At 43.5% G+C, this 20000-nt stretch overlaps 1 protein-coding gene across 5 annotated transcripts in view; it reads right to left on the bottom strand.

The window, feature by feature from the left end:
• depdc5 (DEP domain containing 5, GATOR1 subcomplex subunit) overlaps positions 1-20000 on the bottom strand; it is a 162742-nt gene that overhangs the window by 140501 nt on the left and 2241 nt on the right. For all 5 annotated transcript variants that reach the window (XR_013327305.1, XM_077723785.1, XM_077723784.1 and 2 more), the window contains exons 2-8: positions 15223-15290; positions 11465-11552; positions 11302-11348; positions 10117-10202; positions 9796-9879; positions 9663-9712; positions 5490-5559 (exon numbers count right to left, since the gene is read on the bottom strand). Coding sequence is in view for 4 of the 5 variants with exons in the window: in XM_077723785.1 (XP_077579911.1) it covers positions 5490-5559; positions 9663-9712; positions 9796-9879; positions 10117-10202; positions 11302-11348; positions 11465-11552; positions 15223-15280 (483 nt within the window). In the remaining variant the exon portion in view is untranslated. The remainder of the gene's footprint in view (positions 1-5489; positions 5560-9662; positions 9713-9795; positions 9880-10116; positions 10203-11301; positions 11349-11464; positions 11553-15222; positions 15291-20000) is intronic.

Below are 20000 nucleotides of genomic sequence, written 5' to 3'. Positions count from 1 at the left end.
GGGGTATGCTGTCGACCGTGCCGACCGCCCCAAAGACCAACCCGGGGGCGGAATTATGACCCGAATCAAAGATGACCTGTTCTTGATGAACCTGGGCGCCTCCCTGCGGGGCCTCATTGAGTCATCCACGATCATGATTCGTGTGCCCCGTTACGGCTGGTTGACGGTGCACAACCTCTACACACTCTCATGCCGAGATCCGGTACAAAATCAGAACTGGACCTTACCAGGATCGGGGCGAACACCGACGTGATCATCGGCGGTGACCTAAACGCCCACTCCGGCCTCTGGGACTACAACCAGCCAAGCGACAAACGTGGGGAGGACATCGAGGACTGGCTGCTGAGGAACTCTATCACACTCCTCAACAATGGGTCGGCAACAAGGGTGAACCGAAGCACCGGCGGGCTTAGCACACCCGGCCTCACCTTTGCCCACCCGCGGCTCACGAACCATGCCCAATGGACTGTTGATGAGGACCTTGGATCCGACCACCTATTCCTGTCCATTTCAGTGGCCTGTGTCGTCCGCCCGTCGTGCCCGCCCCTACCAACGGCACGGTGGAACCACAAAGACGTCGACTGGGCAACCTTCACTCCGGACGTAGAAGAAACAGTCCTGGGTTTTGGAACCAACACGCCCCCGCTGCTGACCAACTGCCTCTCCCGTTTCACGACTCTGCTGAAGGAGGTGGGGAACCACGTTGTTGGCAAATCCCGGACAGGCAAGACGAGCAACACCTGGATGTCGGCTGACGTGAGATCTGCTATCAAATAACGCAATCGCCTACGCCGCTCCGTAGGCACCCACAGAGAAGACTGGCTAGCTGCTTGCAGGAAAGTGAACACCCTTACCCGGTCAGCCAAGGGAGCAAAGTGGGCTGCCCTATTAGAGGAACTGGAGTTCAACCCAGACACCAGCAAAACGTGGCGATTGATCTGCTTTCTCAGCGGATCACCTGATAACTGCGCGCTTACTGAGTCCCTGCAACACAACGGCCACCTCTACAGCACCACCGTGGGGAAAGCCGATGTTTTTGCCAAGCACTATGCCGCAGTGTGCACTCTCCTCCATAGAAGAATGACGCCACATCCGAGAAGCAAAGCAACGTCTGGATGCCCCATCAGCTGACAACAAGAGCTGTGCGGACTTCAGCGAGCGGGAGATCAAAACTGCAATCCATCAGATACGACCGTCGGGCGCCCCAGGCCCAGACGATATCCCCCAATCCTTCATCAAGGCGCTGGGATCTGCGGCCAGGCGGGAACTCCTGGGAACCTTTAATGAATCCTTCAGATCCAGTTCCTTCCCGCAGGCATGGAGAGAGGTAAACCATCCTACCTTTCAGGAAGACTGGCAAACCTGCCAGTTCCATCTACTCATATCGTCCAATCAGCCTGGCCTCGTGCGTGGTGAAGACCCTCGAGAGAATTATCCACAACCGAGTGTACTAGGAGGCAGAAACCCCAGGTTGGATTTGCAGTGAGCAGGCGGGCTGCCGCAAGCTGAGGAGCTGCGAACATCAGATCCTCCACGTCACGCAGATCATTAGCGACGGTTTCCAACAGAAAAAACTGCTCCGCGGAGTGATGGCTCTGCTGGACTAGAGCAAAGCCTACGACCGTGTCTGGAAGAAGAACATCCTCCAGACGGCGCTGGACGCAGGCATGTAAATCCAAACTGCCCGGTGGTTAAAGAGTTTCCTCTCCGACCGCCGAGCCAGGGTTCAAATAAACGGGGAGCGGGGAAAGTCTGTTCCAATGCGCCAAGGTCTCCCCCAAGGCTCTGTCCTTGCACCACTCCTCTTCGTGATACACATCAACAACCTCCTAAGAGTCATCCCAGCAAATGTTGACATCGCGCTTAATGCCGACGACATTGCCCTGCTAGCACAGAGCACGCGCAACGTATTCGCTGAGGCGGCAATTCAGAACGCAGTCGGAGCTGTTTGCGAGTGGAGCTGCAGAAAGATGATGACGTTGAACGCCTCGAAGAGCGAGGTCACCTTCTTCTCTTGACTCGGGAGGCTTCTTGGACCCCGTCCGTCACTGTGGGAACGAGCCTGCGCTTCAACCCCACCCCCAAATTCTTTGGGGTAAAGCTCGACAGATGCCTGAGTTTCAGGCTACACGTGAAGGCCGTCACCAAGACAGTGGCTTCCCGAAACCGCATCCTTGCCCGTCTGACTATGAAAGACTAGGGCTGGCAAAAAAAAAAACAGTCTACACTCTGTCCACCTCGCCCTTCAGCGGAGCGTCATGGACTACGCCGCCCCAGTATGTTACCCCTATCTGTCGCACTCCCGACTTGACAACCTTGGTCGCGCCCAGAACAGTGCCCTGCACATCGTGACAGGCCAACTGAAGACTAAACCAGTCGAGGCGCTGCAGCTAGAAGCGGGCGTGTGCTCTTACTCCTCGCGAGTAAGCCAACTAACAGCCATCTCCTTCGAAAAAGCCCTCCGCCTTCCTCCTGATCACCCTCGGCATGAACTTGCTACTAAGACAGTCGTGCACCGTCTCCAGCGTTCCAGCTGGCGCAAGACCGCGTTGGGAATCATGTCTGCAATCCCTCCCGCCCTGTCCAACCAACGAGAAGTCCTCCCGCCCCCCCATCTAATGCCCGTAGGTGAACGACACCGACCTCTGGACGGTCTCTGCAACCCTTGGGAGCGCCACAAAACTCGATCCCCTGCCAGTCCTTCGGGAACGTGCCATCTCCGCCATCCGTGCAGTCGCACCAGAGGTCACCATCTATACCAACGGCTCTGCTACCGATGGAACAACGGCCGGCGGGGCAGCAATGATAGTCACCACCAGAGATCCGGCAGACCCAGTCACCACGCACTTAAAGCCGATGCGTGGGGCCCCTTTCACGTCCTCTTTCGAGGAAGAGAAGGCGGCCAAGACGATGGCCGTGCAATGGCTAACTGACACGAACATAGCTGGTGACGTCGCAGTGTGCTCTGACAGTCAATCCCTACTGACTGCGATTGCGAGCCACTCGGCAGATACCCTCGGACAGCCCTCCTGTGGACCCCAGGTCATTGTGGGTTGCCTGGGAATGAGATGGCAGACGCCCTAGCGAAGGAAGCTGCCTCCTCCAAGGTCGATGAGCCACGACCAATCTCCTTTGCCCCAGCCAAAGCACCCATCAGACGACTGATTCGTGACAATCCACCAAGACCGGATGATCGCGCAGCAGTTGCCTACCCAAAATATAACTGCCGCCTAGACTGCGCACGTGTGAAGAACCGGAGCGACGCGGTTCTCATCGCCCGCCTCCGTTTAGGCCCCCACCCAAGCCTGAGAGCTTACCATCACCTTCTCAACCACACCCTCGACCCAACCTGCCCCCTCTGCCGGGAAGAGACGCAAGACCTTGAACATTGGCTCCAGCGTTGCCCCGGCCTCTCTTCCCTCCCCCTCCAGATCTTAGGTGTTGTCTCCTCTTACTGGGAAATGTCCGCTTCAGTCAGTCACGATATGCTTGTCATACGATTACAGTCTCAAAACAAATTACAATCGTAGGTCGAGGTACCACTGTATATATGTCAGCAACACTGTGATTAATTTATATATTTTTTCAAGTATTTATTTATTGACTTATTACCTATCTATTTGTGTCTAAAATGCCTTTTCTATTTTCTGCATCCACTCTTGCTAATGTGACAACGAAATTTCCCAAATACGGGATGAATAAAGTTTTCCAAAATATCGAAGTACTGTTTAATATCTAAGTACGGTTTAATATCCAAGTACGGTTTAATATCCAAGTACGGTTTAATATCCAAGTACGGTTTAATATCCAAGTACGGTTTAATATCCAAGTACGGTTTAATATCCAAGTACGGTTTAATATCCAAGTACGGTTTAATATCTGAGTACGGTTTAATATCTAAGTACTGTTTAATATCCAAGTACTGTTGAAACCAGCTCTGAAAATTATATTCATGAGAGAGTTTCTAAATATCTACTGTTGATTCGTGGGAGTTTAATATCTAAGTACTGTTTGATATCCAAGTACTGTTGCGGGGAGAGAGACCGTGCGCGTTATGTTCTTACGAGCAGCATCTCGCGTCCACTGTCTGCTCGTATATAAAAAAATTTCTCGTATCTCAAGATAAATATTTGCCCAAAATTTTACTAACATCTCGGCGGGCAACTCGGATGTCGAGGTACCAATGTGTACGTGTATATACACGTGTACTACAACTTGTTTTAGAATAAACACAGAAATGATAGGATTTGTTTCAAAACAAAATACTGGTGACTTAGTCAGCCTTTATAATACTTACTTCCAATTTTACCTCTAAGTGCGCAGTACTCTTGTCTTCTCTGCGCGGTAGCAATCATATGGCGCGCAGTAAATAAAATCCCAACTTTTTTTTACCCCATTCCCAATGATGGCGCCGTTTACGTGGCAGCCAGTGGCAGTAGCTCTGTCCACATGTTGTTTGTGTTTTACAGCCCTTCTATCAAGCGTTGGAGTCGGTGCGAGAACTGTGTAAATCTACTGTGTGTCTAGTATATGGGGGGGGGGTGCACCCTATCCCTGCTGACTTTGGGCCAGGAGCCTATCCTTAGCCTGTTTCGGTGGCCAGCCGATCGCAGGGCACAAGGAGCCGGACAGACACCCATGCACACTCAGACCCATAACCAGGGGCAATTTTAGTGTCCAATCAGCCTACAATGATTCTTTTTGGGATGTGGGAGGAAAATGGAGTACTCAGAGAAAACACACGCAGGCCCAGACTTGGATTTGAACCCAGGACCCCAGAGCTGTGAGGCCGAAGAGCGAACCTCTCATCAGCCGGGCCGCCCATTCATAGATATTAATCATTACATTTTATTATTACTAAATCATTTTTGTATAGTTGACATGCACCTGCTTGCTTATGGCAGGTGTGATACTGGTGTGTGCCCATAGTGAGCAATGATAATGTTGCTCACACTAGTAGTCAATGTGCTCAGGGAGGTTGTCTTTCTGCCCAGACAAACAAAAAATTAGAGGGAACATTGCTTACTTCCCTTATGGAATAAACGAAAACAAAATGTTAAAGCGATAGAGGCTACCTATGCAATCAATTCCTAATCAATTGCAAAGCTAAAGTTGCACAGAATGAATGATTTGTCAGAAATTATAACTCATATGATTCACAATGGACTCACTCGTGTTACAAAATTCACCTGGTTTACAGAGCAGTTCAATCAAATGCAGATGCTGTAGGGATGGTGTGAATTTCGAGGCATTTTGATTGGAAATTTGGTACTTTTGCAAAATGGTCAGTTCAACAAAAATTTAAGTGGGATTTTTGGGAGGGATTTCTTGCGTTTAAGGAGGTTGTCATTAGTCCTTGAATTTGCATTACTTCCGGTTAACTCCAGAAATTCCAGAGAAGTTGGCAGTTCTGCATTTCTTGTAGTAGATTTCTTGATGTAGAAGCAAAAATATACAAATGAAACTATTTTTTTCAAGAATTTACTCACCCTACTATCTTCACTGATATATCCACAGGTTACTTTCTCTCCCTTCACCCACAGTTCACTAACTTGGGATCTAGTACATGAGGCAGACAATAAAATTGTTAGCACTGTACAAATTTAAAAGGAGGATACAACTAAAATATTTTCAGTACATTTGGGTGTCTGCTATCCAACATTATTGGCCGATTGAAATAATAAAAATTACTACTTTTAACTGCAGGATTTGCTTTTGTCTCTGTTTGATGATGTGTAAACAGTGTGGCAAATAAGTATTTAGTCAACCACCAATTGTGCAAGTTATCCTACTTGATAAAATTAAAGAGGCCTGATATTGTCAACATGAGTAAACCTCAACCATGAGAGACAGTGGAAAAGAAACTGAAAATCACTGTTTGTTTTTTAAAGAATTAATTTGCAAATCATATACGTATTTGGTCAATAACAAAAGTTCATCTAAATACTTCGAACTGTTGATCGGCAACACAAACTTTCAACTAACTAGCGGAGGAACTGAACCGTTTCTTTGCCTGCTTTGAGACTGACAAATCAGACCCAGTCTCAACACCCCCACCACCACCCTGCAGCAATACACTGAAGTTCCGGGAACAGTTAGTGAGACTGGTAATGCGGTCTGTGAACACCAGGAAGGCTGCTGGCCCAGACGGAGTACCTGGGAAGGTGCTCAGAGCCTGTGCTGACCAGCTGGCTGGAGTCTTCAAAAAAAAAACTCAATTGTTCCCTGCAACAATCCAACATCCCATCCTGCCTGAAATATGCCACCTTTATCCTTGTCCCCAAAAAGCAAACCATTGACAGCCTGAAGGATTATAGGCCTGTTGAGCTCATGCCTCTGATCATGAAATGCTTTGAAAAGTTGGTCGCCCGCCATATATGGAATACAATCTCTCCCTAAGTTGACCCTCACCAGTTTGCTCACAGAAAAAGACGGGTCCACTGAGGATGCTATCGCCATTGCTCTATATACACCACTGAGCCACCTGGAACATCGTGGGAATTAGGTGAAGATGCTTTTCATTGACTAAAGCTCAGCCTTTAACACCATAAAACCGGATATTCCGACTGACAAACTCTCCCACCTTGCACTATCCTCTTCCATCTGCTTGGATAAAGAACTTCTTGACCAACCGACCACAAACTGTTAGACTTGGTTCCCACCTCTCTTCCTCCATTACACTGAGCACTGGCTCCCCTCAAGGCTGCGTACGGAGTCCTCTTCTATACTCCCTGTTCACATATGACTGTACACCAACCCACCAGTCTAACATCATCATTAAATTTGCTGATGATACCACTGTGGTCGGACTCATCTCAGGAGGGGATGTGTCGGCCTACAGAGATGAGGTCAACAAACTGTCTTTGTGGTGTTCGGTGAACAATCTCACACTGAACACCACGAAAACTAAAGAAATAATCCTGGACTTTCGCTCGCAAACACAGCACAGATCTGTCCCCACTCCTCATAAATGGAGTATGTGTAGACAGGGTCCGGTCATTTAAATTCCTGGGGGTCCACGTCACGGATAAGCTACCATGGCCTACAAACCTCATGGCAGTGGTGAAGAAGGTTCAGAAACGACTCCATTTCCTCAGGGTACTTAGGGGAAACAACTTGGATACCAATATTCTTATAACCTTCTATAGCCGCTGTAGAGAGCACACTGGTATACTGCATCACAGTGTGGTAAGCTGGAAACATGACGGCAGACAAAAAGGCCATGCAGAAAGTGATAAACACCGACCAGAGGATGTTCTCTGCCCTCAATGGAAGACATTGCCAGCCCTCATTACCTCAGCAGAGCCAGGAACATCATAGGGGACCCATACCACCCTGGTCACAATCTGTTCCAGCTGCTGCCCTCTGGCAGACACTATCGGTCCCACTAAACATGGACAAATAGGCTTAAGGACAGTTTTTTCCCCACAAACATCAGAACTCTACATTTGCGGTAACACAACACACATTCCATTTGTAAAGAATTATGACAATGCTCTACCCGTCTACCGTCATACATTTCACTCCGTCTAGTAAATTTCCATACTTTTACCGCAACACACAGATTTAAGTACGATAAAAGAGAAACGACAACATAAACGATAGAGTGAAAGACTCCTGGCCCGGTTTGATAGCAACAAATAAACATCACATTCGGTCACAGATGTGAGAACAGTGGGAGACTGAAAGAAAAGAGGTAAAAAATAAAGTAAAAATAAATAACAAAAAACATTCAGACAGTGTCCCGTGTCTGAATGCTTGTGATTTAAAAACAATACATGAAATAAAAATTTGAATTCACTTAGCGAAGTCAGAGAACAGGACCTTGTCTTTAATAAAACCCCCAGTTTTCTTTTTGTTTCTTTATAACAAGCCAATTTTCTGGACTTGATTCGCACCAACCAAAAAATGCATCATTAAGAAGGAAAAAAAACAAGTCACACTCAAGTATAAGTCTCATTTTTGGGGGAAATGTATTTGATAAAATCACCGACACCAAAAACACGTCATCTTGAAAGACAATTTAAAATTCAAATAAAAGTGAGAACAGCAGGCTGGATAAGTGTACGGTATACTAACATCACATGACTGACATGCCTGCTAATATATAGATGAAGAGTTATTCAGATAAATCCAGCATAAAGAACATGCTAACAAGCATACCAAACTATCAGTTTCACTGCAAATCACTAAATAAAATGAAATATTCATACTCAATGTCACTTTTAAACAACTTCCCTAACTCGGGAGGTAGATGATGCGCCGCTTCCTCTTCTACATCGCCCATGTCAAACTCCACGTCAGTTGCAGTTCCAATTATTCCAGCCTTTCTGAATCCCGACAGGATGGTTTCGGTTGCCACCGAGGCCCATGCTTTGTCGATGCATTCAGTGACTTCCAGGAAAGTTGTATGGCATATTCTCCCGGGTGCCGTGAAATTGTGCTCTCTATCCACAGCTGCCACAGATTATGCAAGACTGCCTTAAAGCTCCGAATCACGGAGATATCAAATAGCGGGAGTATTTTGGTTAAGCCTCCAGGGATGATGGCAGTTGTGGAGTTGAAAACGTTTAACTTATTTTTTAACTGTGGCATGTGCTCTCATGCTATCCATCACAAACAGAGCTTTGCACCCTTTCTCATTCAAGGCGACTGCAACCGTGGAGGTTTGAATTTTGGCATGGTTTTTCGTTTGAAAATGACAATTGGTGGCAATTTTGATGCATCCCCATAACATGCCAGCACCACTGTGAAGTGTGATTTCTCATGAGCAGTCATTCTCAGTCGTTTTCATTAATTAGCAGCAATGTTGAAATTATCAACACAGGCCTAAGTTTAGTGTTAAAAATAACATACACATTATACATAATTTCACACATAAGTCCCCCCCTGGCAAAAACAATGAAAAAGATGTGATTTATAATCCAAAATTACAATACCTTTATCCATCATCGTCGTCGACATCATTATTATGATTATTATTTTAATCTCTTTTGAGCTGAATTTACCTCTTAATTGTAGGATTACATTTTACCTCATTTTATTAAGCTGGCCCGCAGTCATATTTTAACATAAAAACATTTAGGCTTGACGGCTTTAAGGCAGACTGGTTCCCAACAAATTTTCATCCTTACGAGAGTTGTTCCAGGCTATTATAATTTGGATTTACCCCTTTTGGAATAAATTTGTATATAACAACAAAAATAACGATACCAACTTTTTACTGGATCAAGGCTGCAATTTCCCTATCCTCTTGTTTTCCTAGGTTATCAACACAAATTCACATGGACTCACCAGAGATGTTTTCAATTCTTTTGGATAAGTCATCAACCTTGGGTACCCAGATGCAGAGCCGAAGTCCAGCCCATTAAAAGGGTCAATATGCCATGGCCACGGTCTTGCCAGATCCCGCGGCTCAGCCTCTGGGTCCTTCGGCATATAGACTCCAAGCTCGAAAGACCAATAAATCCAATAAATATTAGGTACACCAATAGAAAAATCAACATCCCCTGATATAGTTCAGAAAAAGAATGTAGCAGAGAGCAGTCTGGTTACAGAGAAAGTTGTTCTTTGAATATCTTGTTTTTAAATTTTGTTTTAAATTGTTATTTTCAGTAATTATTTATTTTCTAAATTCTGAAATGCAGAAGATTTATATTTACCTGATGCCAGCATACTCCACTTTCTGTGACACATACGCACATGTGGTCACCTACAATAGGTAAAACAAAATTAAATATGGCACTAATGACCTAAAACACAATCAAGGAACGTATACATTTTTACAGCTCCTACCAAACTCTTTTTTAGCCGCCACATGTCCCCCCTGCCAACGTACTGGTCCTTAAAGGTCAGTTCCACCAGGTCGAGAGTTACATCCTTTGATTGTGGGAAAGAAATACTTGGGTTGTAAAATCGTTGCATAATGCAAATTGTTTCTTAAGACTGAAATTATACTACACTGTTGATCCACTTGGTTTGAAAATTAAATGATTGTTTTAGAGAAGGGAGAGTACTATTGAAATGTACGGGATGTCACGTATTAAAAGATGTCAAATGTAAAAAAAGGGTAAAAACTAATTTGAAAATTATTGGAGAGAAAAGAAAGTCACTTACCTTTGGTTCAACAACACTAATAATTACATCTTGATATGCACGAAGTCTGAAGGCTTGTGCCACAGCCTGATCCACACTAATCGTCTCTATAGATAGATGAGAAAAAAAGGAATTAATGACATTTACAAGTATATATTTGAAATTCAAGTGCAAATTGAAGCAAGAACATATAAGATAATAAAATGTGGAAAAATGACTTGCTATAACGAGTTGAAATCCTGGAGTTGTTGCCACTAATCAAGTGTATATTTCTGATTGTCTCAGGGAAGGAGTCAGTCAATATATGGGAAATTAAACCTAGTTAAACGTTCTTTGACTGGCCAGGCGCGTGTAGTGACGTCCGGTCCCCGTTGGTCCCCGGTCTTTTGGTCGCCAGTCAAATGGTGACAAAGAACAAGTATGGTTGAAAACAGCTCACAACAAGAGTTTAATATTAAATATCTACTGTTGAATTATGAGAGGTTAATATCTAAGTACTGTTTAATATCTAAGTACTGTTGAAACCAGCTCTCAAAATTATATTCACAACAGTTTAATATCTAAATATCTACTGATGATTCATGAAAGAGTTGAATATCAATATATCTGCTGTTGATTCATCAGAGAGAGGTTAATATTTAAGTTCTGTTTAATATCTAAGTACTGCTGAAACCAGCTCTCAAAATTCTATTCGCAACAGTTTAACATCTAAATATCTACTACTGATTTAGATGGTCATATTTATCAAACAAATAAAGGTCTTAGATGTTAAACTCTGTCATGAATCAACAGTAGATATTTAGATATTAATCTCTGTCATGAATCAACAGTAGATATTTAGATATTAAACTCTGTCATGAATCAACAGTAGATATTTAGATATTAAACTCTCATGAATCAACAGTAGATATTTAGATATTAAACTCTCATGAATCAACAGTAGATATTTAGATATTAAACTCTCATGAATCAACAGTAAATATTCAGATATTAAACTCATGTGAATATAATTTTGAGAGCTGGATTCAACAGTACTTGGATATTAAACTCTTGTTGAGAGCTGTTTTCAACAGTTTTAATCTCTATCACCATTTGACTGGCGAACAAAAGACCGGGGACCAACGAGAACCAAATGTCCGGGCGACCAAACGTCCGACTACCCCATGTTGCTACACCCCTAAAATGAGAAATAAAGGTTGTTCTCACCTTTTTGAAGGTCTTCTTTTAAACTCTTGACTTGCAATAAAAGGGGACTATATTTTAAGAGGGAAAAACAGAATTGACTCATTACAAATACTTTTTAGGGGTAATAATAAGTGATATTAATCTCTAATCCCTCTTTAATTTCCTTTTTAAGGTACAGACTCACCTGAGCTCGTCTGTTGGATGTGCGATTTCAATTATGTCTCCAAGAAAGATTTGAGGGAAAACCTTTGGATTAACGACGACCTCATCATCTAAACAAAACCAAGCAAAATGAGTTGAGAGAAAAAAAATTCTGATGAATTCATATATACAGTAAGTTGAGATACGTGGTATTTTCTGAGCTAATTTTTGCCTTGAGATATGAGCATATAAGACAGTTCCCAATGCGGCCACCCAGTGGCGCAGTATACAAGAGGTTGCCTACGAGTACAGCATCGCTCCGTCTTTCTCGCCGCATCACCCCTGTGTAAAGTTATCTGTGGGCACTGGCAGTACAGGTTTCTTTTTTCGCTTTAATTAGTGAAAAATTAAGGGAAAAACAATGGTCCAAAGAAAACCAGTGCAATGAAGGCCAAACCATTATGTCCAAGCTACATAGTGAGATTCATAACAAGACAGAGAGCCTTCATTTAATATGATTAAAAGATAAACAGTTGGCAGGAGATAACGTGAAGAAGTCTGCGAAGAGCAAGCGGAATCATTGACATGGACTTGAAAGCAAAGAAAGCATCTGAAAGAGAAACCAGCTGAATACTTAAGAGTTGAGGCTGGTTAGATCATTTTAATAAACGAACGAAGATACGTTCGGTTGTGAAGTACAGGGTAGCAGCAAGTTCCGACCCGAAAGCCGTGGTGGACACATTTGCCTCGGTTATAGCCCAATAAATTTACACTGTGTTTATCGTAATCTAAGAAGATTCACTGTATTCTCACACCTATAGGTGCATTAAAGTCTAAATTTTCTCTAAAATGAACGGTGTGCCTTGTTTATGGCTCTCAAGGAAACCAAGTGGGAGACACGTCTGCGCCTTTCCAGACCTAAAGGGAGCAGAAAAAACCCAATTAGGCAAATATTTATACACTTCCTGCATGAGGTCACAACAGTATATAAGCTAAAAAAAAAGCCTAGTAAATCAAGAACACAGCTAAAGGCTGGCAAGAAATCCTTTAGTTCCTGGTCATATGCAACTGGTAGGAACAGACTTGAGATCCCTGCTCGATAAGATGGAAGAGCTGTCATTCAACCAGGCCAGAGTTGAGGGGTTGTACTCTGGTACTGTTGATTCTTCAGCTGCAGACTACTAAGGGACTGTGCGGATAAGCTTGGAAGAGTGACTCTGCATATTTCCAACCTCGGTCACAGTCTGCCAAATTCCCCATCTTGTGCAAAACGTCCTGTGTGTGGTTCTCGTTTTATCCAACTCTACAATGTCTTTTTCTTGTCTGTATCCGTTTTTGCCACTGCAACCAAGATGGCACCGCTGAAGTGGCAGCCAGTATCCGCTTTTGCTTGTTTTGTGGTTTTTCCGCTTTTCTGTCTTTTTTATTGCATGTTGGTATTTCTTTATGATTTCCCATATACTTTGCTTTGTACTTTGTGCGTTTTGCCGTGTTGTTCTGCTGCCTTCGCGACTCTGGTTTCTTTGTGCTGGTCCTAGACGTCTTTGGAGCCGTTCAACTGTGCCTCCACTGTCATGCACGCAGGATTAGCTGTAAGCAGTGGACGATAGTGCCGGAAGAAGAGGCAATGCTCCAGACCGAGCAATGCATCATTGTTGTGGGAGCGTAAGCTCTCTCCCCAGTCAGAGGACCTGCCGGTGCTTGCTGGACTGCTTGTGTGCTTTGAAGCCCCGTACCGGCCTCTCCACTGCTACTGATTTAGTGATAGGACGGTTTAGGAGGATCTAGGCATGCAAGATGATCTTTAAAACAGCTTTCACTGAGGGACTGTGCGGTAACCTCAGTCTCATTCTGCAGTTTTTTACCTAGGTTTACAATGTTTTGTGTCTGTCTTGCTACTGCAACCACAAAATTTCCCAAATACAAGATGAAATAAAGTTCTCATCTAATCAATTTTAGGTAAGACTTTCATCAGTCTTCTGAGCTTATGGTTTGGGGTGCTTCCGACTGTACTGGCATGTTTCAATAATGTGAATAATTCCAATATATAGTTCAGTATAAGCAGGCTACAGAGAAACTTGAGTGCTCAGGCTGGTCCGCTGTTGTGATGTGGAGATTTGGTCTTCTCCTCCTCCAAAATAAGACCATAAAGACATCAATTCAAGGACACACTCAATACATGGCTTCATTGAAAGCCACCTTGTGGGAACATATTTCAGGACCTTCAAGTTTGCGTCCCTACACATATCCACTTCAATCTTAAACTCCATCTACTGCAACCAAGAAATTAGTAAGGGATGAAAAAAAGTTCTAAACTAACCTAACTTGATTAATTCTGGGTTTTTTTTTTGACCCAGCAGATTTTATCACTTTTTCTGTTAAACCATAATTTTGTCATGAAAGAAGATTCGTTCTTCTCTTCCTCAAAAAAATGACTATAAAGACATCAATACAAGGACACAATACATGGCTTCATTGAAAGCCAACTTGTGGGAACATATTTCAGGACCTTGAAGTTTGCGTCCCTACACAAATCCACTTCAATCTTAAACTCCATCTACTGCAACCAGGAAATTAGTAAGGGATGAAAAAAAGTTCTAAACTAACCTAACTTGATTAATTCTCAGTTTGTTTTTGACCCAGCAGATTAGACCACTTTTTCTGTTAACCCATAAAAAAGTCATGAAAGAACCAAACTTCATGAATGTTTTTTGTGACAAATAAGTATCTGTTCGAATCACTGTCTCAGAGAAAAATCAGAGTTGTAGACATAACTAGAAACTCAAGAGAGCCATGCCATTGTTCTTCACAAGTGCATGTAAACTTTTGACCACAACTGAACCTTCCCACCCTGACCTATGGTCACGAGCTGTTGGTCGTGACCGAAAGAACTAGATCCTGGATACAAGTGGCTGAAATAAGTTCCTCTGCAGGATGTCCAGACTCTCCCTTAGAGATAAGGTGAGAAGCTCGGTCATCCTGGAGACTTCCATGCTTCCCCCACAACCACTTCCCAAGAGGCAGTTTCTGCACCCAGGGATCGGACCACCCGGGATCCCTCCTTTGGCTGATGCCCAACTGTGGACGCACCTGACCTCTTTGGCACCTCTCACAGGTCTCAGGCTGTGCGCGGCTGGGCCCCATGGGTGTAGGCCCGGCCACCAGTTGCTCGCCATCGCACCCCTGGTTCCAGAGTGGGGCCTCTGTGGCCCTGGTCCAGGCAGGGGAATAGGCTAATCAATAGTTTCTCATCATCAGAGGTCTTCTGAGCCATTCTTTGTCCGGTCCCTTACCTCAGACCAGTTTGTCATGGGTAACCCCACCAGGTGCACAAGGCCCCAGACAAAATAGCTCCAAGGATAACTGGGACACACAAACTCCACCACAACAATAAGGTAATGACTCGTCAGAGGGGAATATTAGGTACAATGCCGATTGTGACAAACCAGGAATCACAAAATCAAAAAGTGGGCATTCAAAGATAAATTATTTAGAAATTAATACGTTTGACCTGGCAGAAGACACCAAGATTTTAACAACGAATAGATTTTATTTTCTTAATAATGACCGAAACAATGACGTTAAAAAATGTCAATAAATGCAATCAGTGAAAAATACCTTTTTATTTTCTACGCTAGCTTTTAAGACTCCTTTGGTGATCTGGATTTTCACTAAAAAAGGAATGCTGACAAGCATGCTGAGGCGAATTAGTAATTTTAAGAGTAGTTGCAGATCACAAAGAATGGAGCCAAAACAATACTTATTTTTATATTTTTGTGCAGAAACTTAATTTTTACTCACCACTTGCACCAAATCCTCTTTTATGCAGAACAAGCTTGTATGATTTATTGGCCTTCATAATTTACATGCTGGAAGAAAAAAATCTATAAATTAGTGATTAGTGATCACATGCATACAAAGTTTTCTCTGGTGACAAAATCCACACAAATGATCGGCAGCTTATAATGCATGTTTACATTTATTTTAACTCCTTTGTTTAAAATGCTTATTAAAACCTAAACAAATGTAAGAAACAATTTCCATATTTTTTATATAAATTTGTGTCTGATGAGGGGCCAACTTCAAAGAGGTGAAAATAAATACAATACTGTATTTACTCGCATATAAAACGCTTTTGTCAGATTAAAAAATGACTCAAGGGTACAACTCGTGCATAAAAAACACCTAAATGCACAAAATTGCAAGTTGACGATTACACGATGATGTCACAACAAAATGGCGCCGGCATCACTGTGTCATGACGCAAGACAATGCGACCGATAAGGCTATTTTTTCAAAATAAAGGAAAGATAAACGGATAAAACGCATAACAAAATGTATTTTGAAATCTATGAATATAATTCAAGGAAGAAATAAACTATCGTTCATAAAGGTGAAAAAACTCCCGTTCCCTTCATTGCTAGCTCAGGGCACCGCTATCTGACCGAAGCATTTACCATGTCAGCACATCCCAATATTTAAGGCTGATAGAAGGTCTTGCGGTCGATCGTTAAAATATAAACCTTGTTACCTACTTAATGTGTATGCTTTTATTGCTCCCAGAGACTCGGTGAATACTATGTACAGCGCTATGGGCATATTTCCTGTTTGTGCTTGTGTTACTTCCTTTTTAAAATTGTCTACGTGCAAATAACACCCTCCCTTTTGGAACACAAAGAAGAGGATAGTACATTTGTGATTAGAAAATAAAATACAATTCTGCTTTTATTTTTATTATTTTTATTTCTTATTCGAAAGTGACAACTATTGCGATAATATGAACCATTGAAAAAAAATTGAGATATTTTGACATGAGAAGCAATTTGGCCATCACATCGTAAGCATCTGGTAAGAAAATTGTAATTTAGGTCATTAAAAAGCATCAAGTTCTCAACAAAGACGCTCTGGTGGAGCGAGTGGTTATCACATCGGCCTCACAGCTCTGGGGTTCTGGCTTCAAATCAAGGTCACATCCACCTGTTTGGAGTTTGCATGTTCTGTGCGTGGGTTTCCTCCGGGTACTCCGGTTTCCTCCTGAATTCCAAAACATGCATGGTAGGCTGATTGGACACTAAATTGCTCCTAGATATGGGTGTGAGTGTGCATTAAGGGTGTACCACCGACTCTGGCCCGAAGACAGCTGGGATAGGCTCCAGCACCCCCTGCGGCCCTGAAGATGAAGCGATTCAGAAAATGAAGATAGACTTATTTCTTTTTTCTTTATTCACGCCCCTACAAGGTCCCTATATATACTTTGCTCAATTGCAAAACGAAGAATGAATAAAACTACCAAGAGGAACACTTACAAAGCTCAGTTCAAGCTTAAAACCATTGATTATGCAGTGGGGCATGGGAACAGAGCAGCGCCGAGGGAGCAAACATAAACGAATCTATGGTTCGCAAATGGAAAAAGCAGGAGAAGGAGCTACGACAGGTCAATAAGAGGAGGCCAGGTTTCCGTGGGAACAAGGCAAGGTGGCCCGGCTTGGATGATCAACTGGAGTGGTGGATTCTTGGTCTAGGAGCAGCTGGGAGAAACGTCTCGGTACTCGGACGTTTGGTCGCCCGGACGTTTGGTCGCCCGGACGTTTGGTCGCCCGGACGTTTGGTCGCCCGGACGTTTGGTCGCCCGGACGTTTGGTCGCCCGGACGTTTGGTCGCCCGGACGTTTGGTCGCCCGGACGTTTGGTCGCCCGGACGTTTGGTCGCCCGGACGTTTGGTCGCCCGGACGTTTGGTCGCCCGGACGTTTGGTCGCCCGGACGTTTGGTCGCCCGGACGTTTGGTCGCCCGGACCATCATTAATGCATCAGCTGCTGCCATTGACTGTCATAGGCTTCCAATGAACCTTCATTCTCTCTGGGAGAACTTGCAATGTTGAAATACTTTACAAAGTCAGCGGTACCTCGTCCATGTTCATTAAGTGGCTTGGCTGTATAAATTTGTCGCCAAACCTTTTGCCACAAAGAAGATGCTGTCTTTCTTTTCCTTGATATGGCCGAACACCTGACAGTACTGTAGCATTATCACTGCCTAGTGAAAACAAAATTTTCCCAACTAAGATCATATTTAAGCAATTCTGCATTAAGTAGTCTAAATGTTACGGCCATTTGCACACTTCTGTAACCACCGGAAGAGATAAGTGATGCTGAGATTTTCTGGTTTCCACTGAAATGGCGCACCACGACTGGCTGTATAAATTTGTCGCCTAACCTTTTGCCGCAAAGAAGATGCTGTCTTTCTTTTCCTTGATATGGCCGAACACCTGACAGTACTGTAGCATTATCACTGCCTAGTGAAAACAAAATTTTCCCAACTAAGATCATATTTAACCAATTCTGCATTAAGTGTTCTAAATGTTACGGCCATTTGCACACTTCTGTAACCACCGGAAGAGAGAAGTGATGTTGAGATTTTCTGGTTTCCACTGAAATGTCGCAACACGACGGGAAAAAAAACCTATCCAAGTTGTCCGTACAGAATGTGAACAATTCTCTTGCATTAGCAGCAATACAACTTGAAACATTCTCAGTGTTTTGCAATCATAAGGCTTTGGTCTTTGAGCACGGATCTTTCCCAATTATTGAATCCGGAAAGATGGCTTTGAATAGTGGACCACAATGAAAAAAAAATAAACAGCCATTTTCATCTCTGCCAATTACGTTGTGTTGCGCCAAACACAGATATAAAATACTTTATTCATACTTGAACTTTTGCAGACCACAGTTTGTAGGCAAAATATCATTATCTCAGTTCTCTCGTCTTCGCTTGATAGCCATGGCTACAGTACGTATGCTGCTTCAAAAATCTATCAAAACTACATCCATGTGACCTAAACGGATGTGACATCCATTTAGGTCACGCAGATAGATTCGATTTGGCCCATCCTCAATCAGCAAATTTTAACTGAAAAAGTAGTTCAAAGAAAACGGAACGTTTCGAAACACCGATCGCGTCAGACATTGCCTTTTTTTTCCTCGTAGTTTTCATAGAAAATGCAGATTTCGTAATTTGCTATAAACTGGCGTAGTAAACTACGGACAATTCAGAGTATTTGGCAGCTTTGTAAAACCATGAATATGGAGATGAAAATTGCGAATCGGGGGTGACTTATACGGGAGAAATTCAAATATTTTTAAGGCAATTTTAAGGGTGCAGCTTTTATGCAGGGGCGGCTTAGATGAGAGTAAATACGGTTTTAATTTTTATGTTACATGAAGCGCTAGCTGTTTGGTATAGGAGAGCTTTGTCTCCAAAATATTCTCACAAAAGAAAAAAAAAACATTCCAAGATGGCGCCTTTCACGCTAATGTTTTTTGTGCTTTTCAGCCGTTCTATCTTCTTTTTAATTACTTTTTAAAATATGTTATTACATTTCTTTTTACTTTACTTTGCCGCTGGAAATTTGGAGCTGGACTAAAGTGCCGGGAGAAGAATCAACGCTTCTGACCAACCATTCCATTATAGGATAAGATGGAAGAGCTGTCAGCGCTTACCAGGCCGGAAACGGAGTCGAGGGGTCCTACTCTGCTACTGTTGTCTTCAGCTCCAGACTACTGAGGAACTGTGTGGATAAGCTTGGAAGTGACTCTGCATATTCTCTATCTCGTTCAGTCTGCAGAAGTTCCTTATCTTGTGGAAGACTTCCTGTGTGTGGTTCCAGTTATTGTCCAACTTTACGTCTTTGAGTCTGGATCCGTTTTTGCTACCGCAACCAGGATGGCGCCATTAAAGTGGCAGCACGGTGGCGGTAACTCCGTCCACTCGTGCTCGTTTTGTGTTTTTGCTCTCATGACCATGTTTATTCTAGAATCAAACATGCTTATAGAGCCACCCTCACCTTGCTGAATCCAACCATTTCTGCCCATTCCTCACAACCTCATACATCCCACTCCAGAGGCTAACAAAGCCATAAAAAACAATTATAAAAACATGACCAGAGGCCACCCTTTCTCAGCTGCATGACTGGGAACTTTTTGAACACCACAACTTCGGACTAGACGGACATTGTACTTTCCCACATCAAAAAATGTACGGACACGGTCACTGTTGTTAAACAAATCTGTTTTTTTTCCTAACCAAAAACCCTGGATGAGACAGGCACAAATCATTTGCCGTAGCACCGCCAAAGGATATTTTACAATACAGCGCTGCCAGAGCAGGCCTGAAGAGAGGTAATAAAAATGCCAAGGCAGCATATACGAGAAAAATTGAGGAACATTTCACAGAAAATAACCCAAAGATGGGGCATGGATACGACACATTACCAATTACAAATGACAATAATAAGGTGTGCTTTGGTCTCCTGCCTCATCGCGGATACTATCCCTCCCTCAGTTGACCCTCATCACTTTCCTTATTGAGCAATCTGGTCCACCGAGAATACCATCGCCGTAGCTCTACACACAGCACTGGACCACCTGGAGCACCAGGGGAACTATGTGAGGATTCTTTCCATTGACTATAGCTCAGCCTTCAACACTATAATACCGGACATTCTGGCTGACAAACTCCCACTTTGGACTATACTCTTCTATCTGCTACTGGCTCAAACTTCTTAACCAACCGTCCACAAACTGT

Source organism: Stigmatopora nigra, chromosome 9, assembly GCF_051989575.1.
Source record: "Stigmatopora nigra isolate UIUO_SnigA chromosome 9, RoL_Snig_1.1, whole genome shotgun sequence".
Classification (NCBI taxonomy): domain Eukaryota; kingdom Metazoa; phylum Chordata; class Actinopteri; order Syngnathiformes; family Syngnathidae; genus Stigmatopora; species Stigmatopora nigra.
The sequence above is the reverse complement of the archived record's forward strand: the minus strand, read 5'-3'. Positions and strand labels throughout refer to the sequence as shown.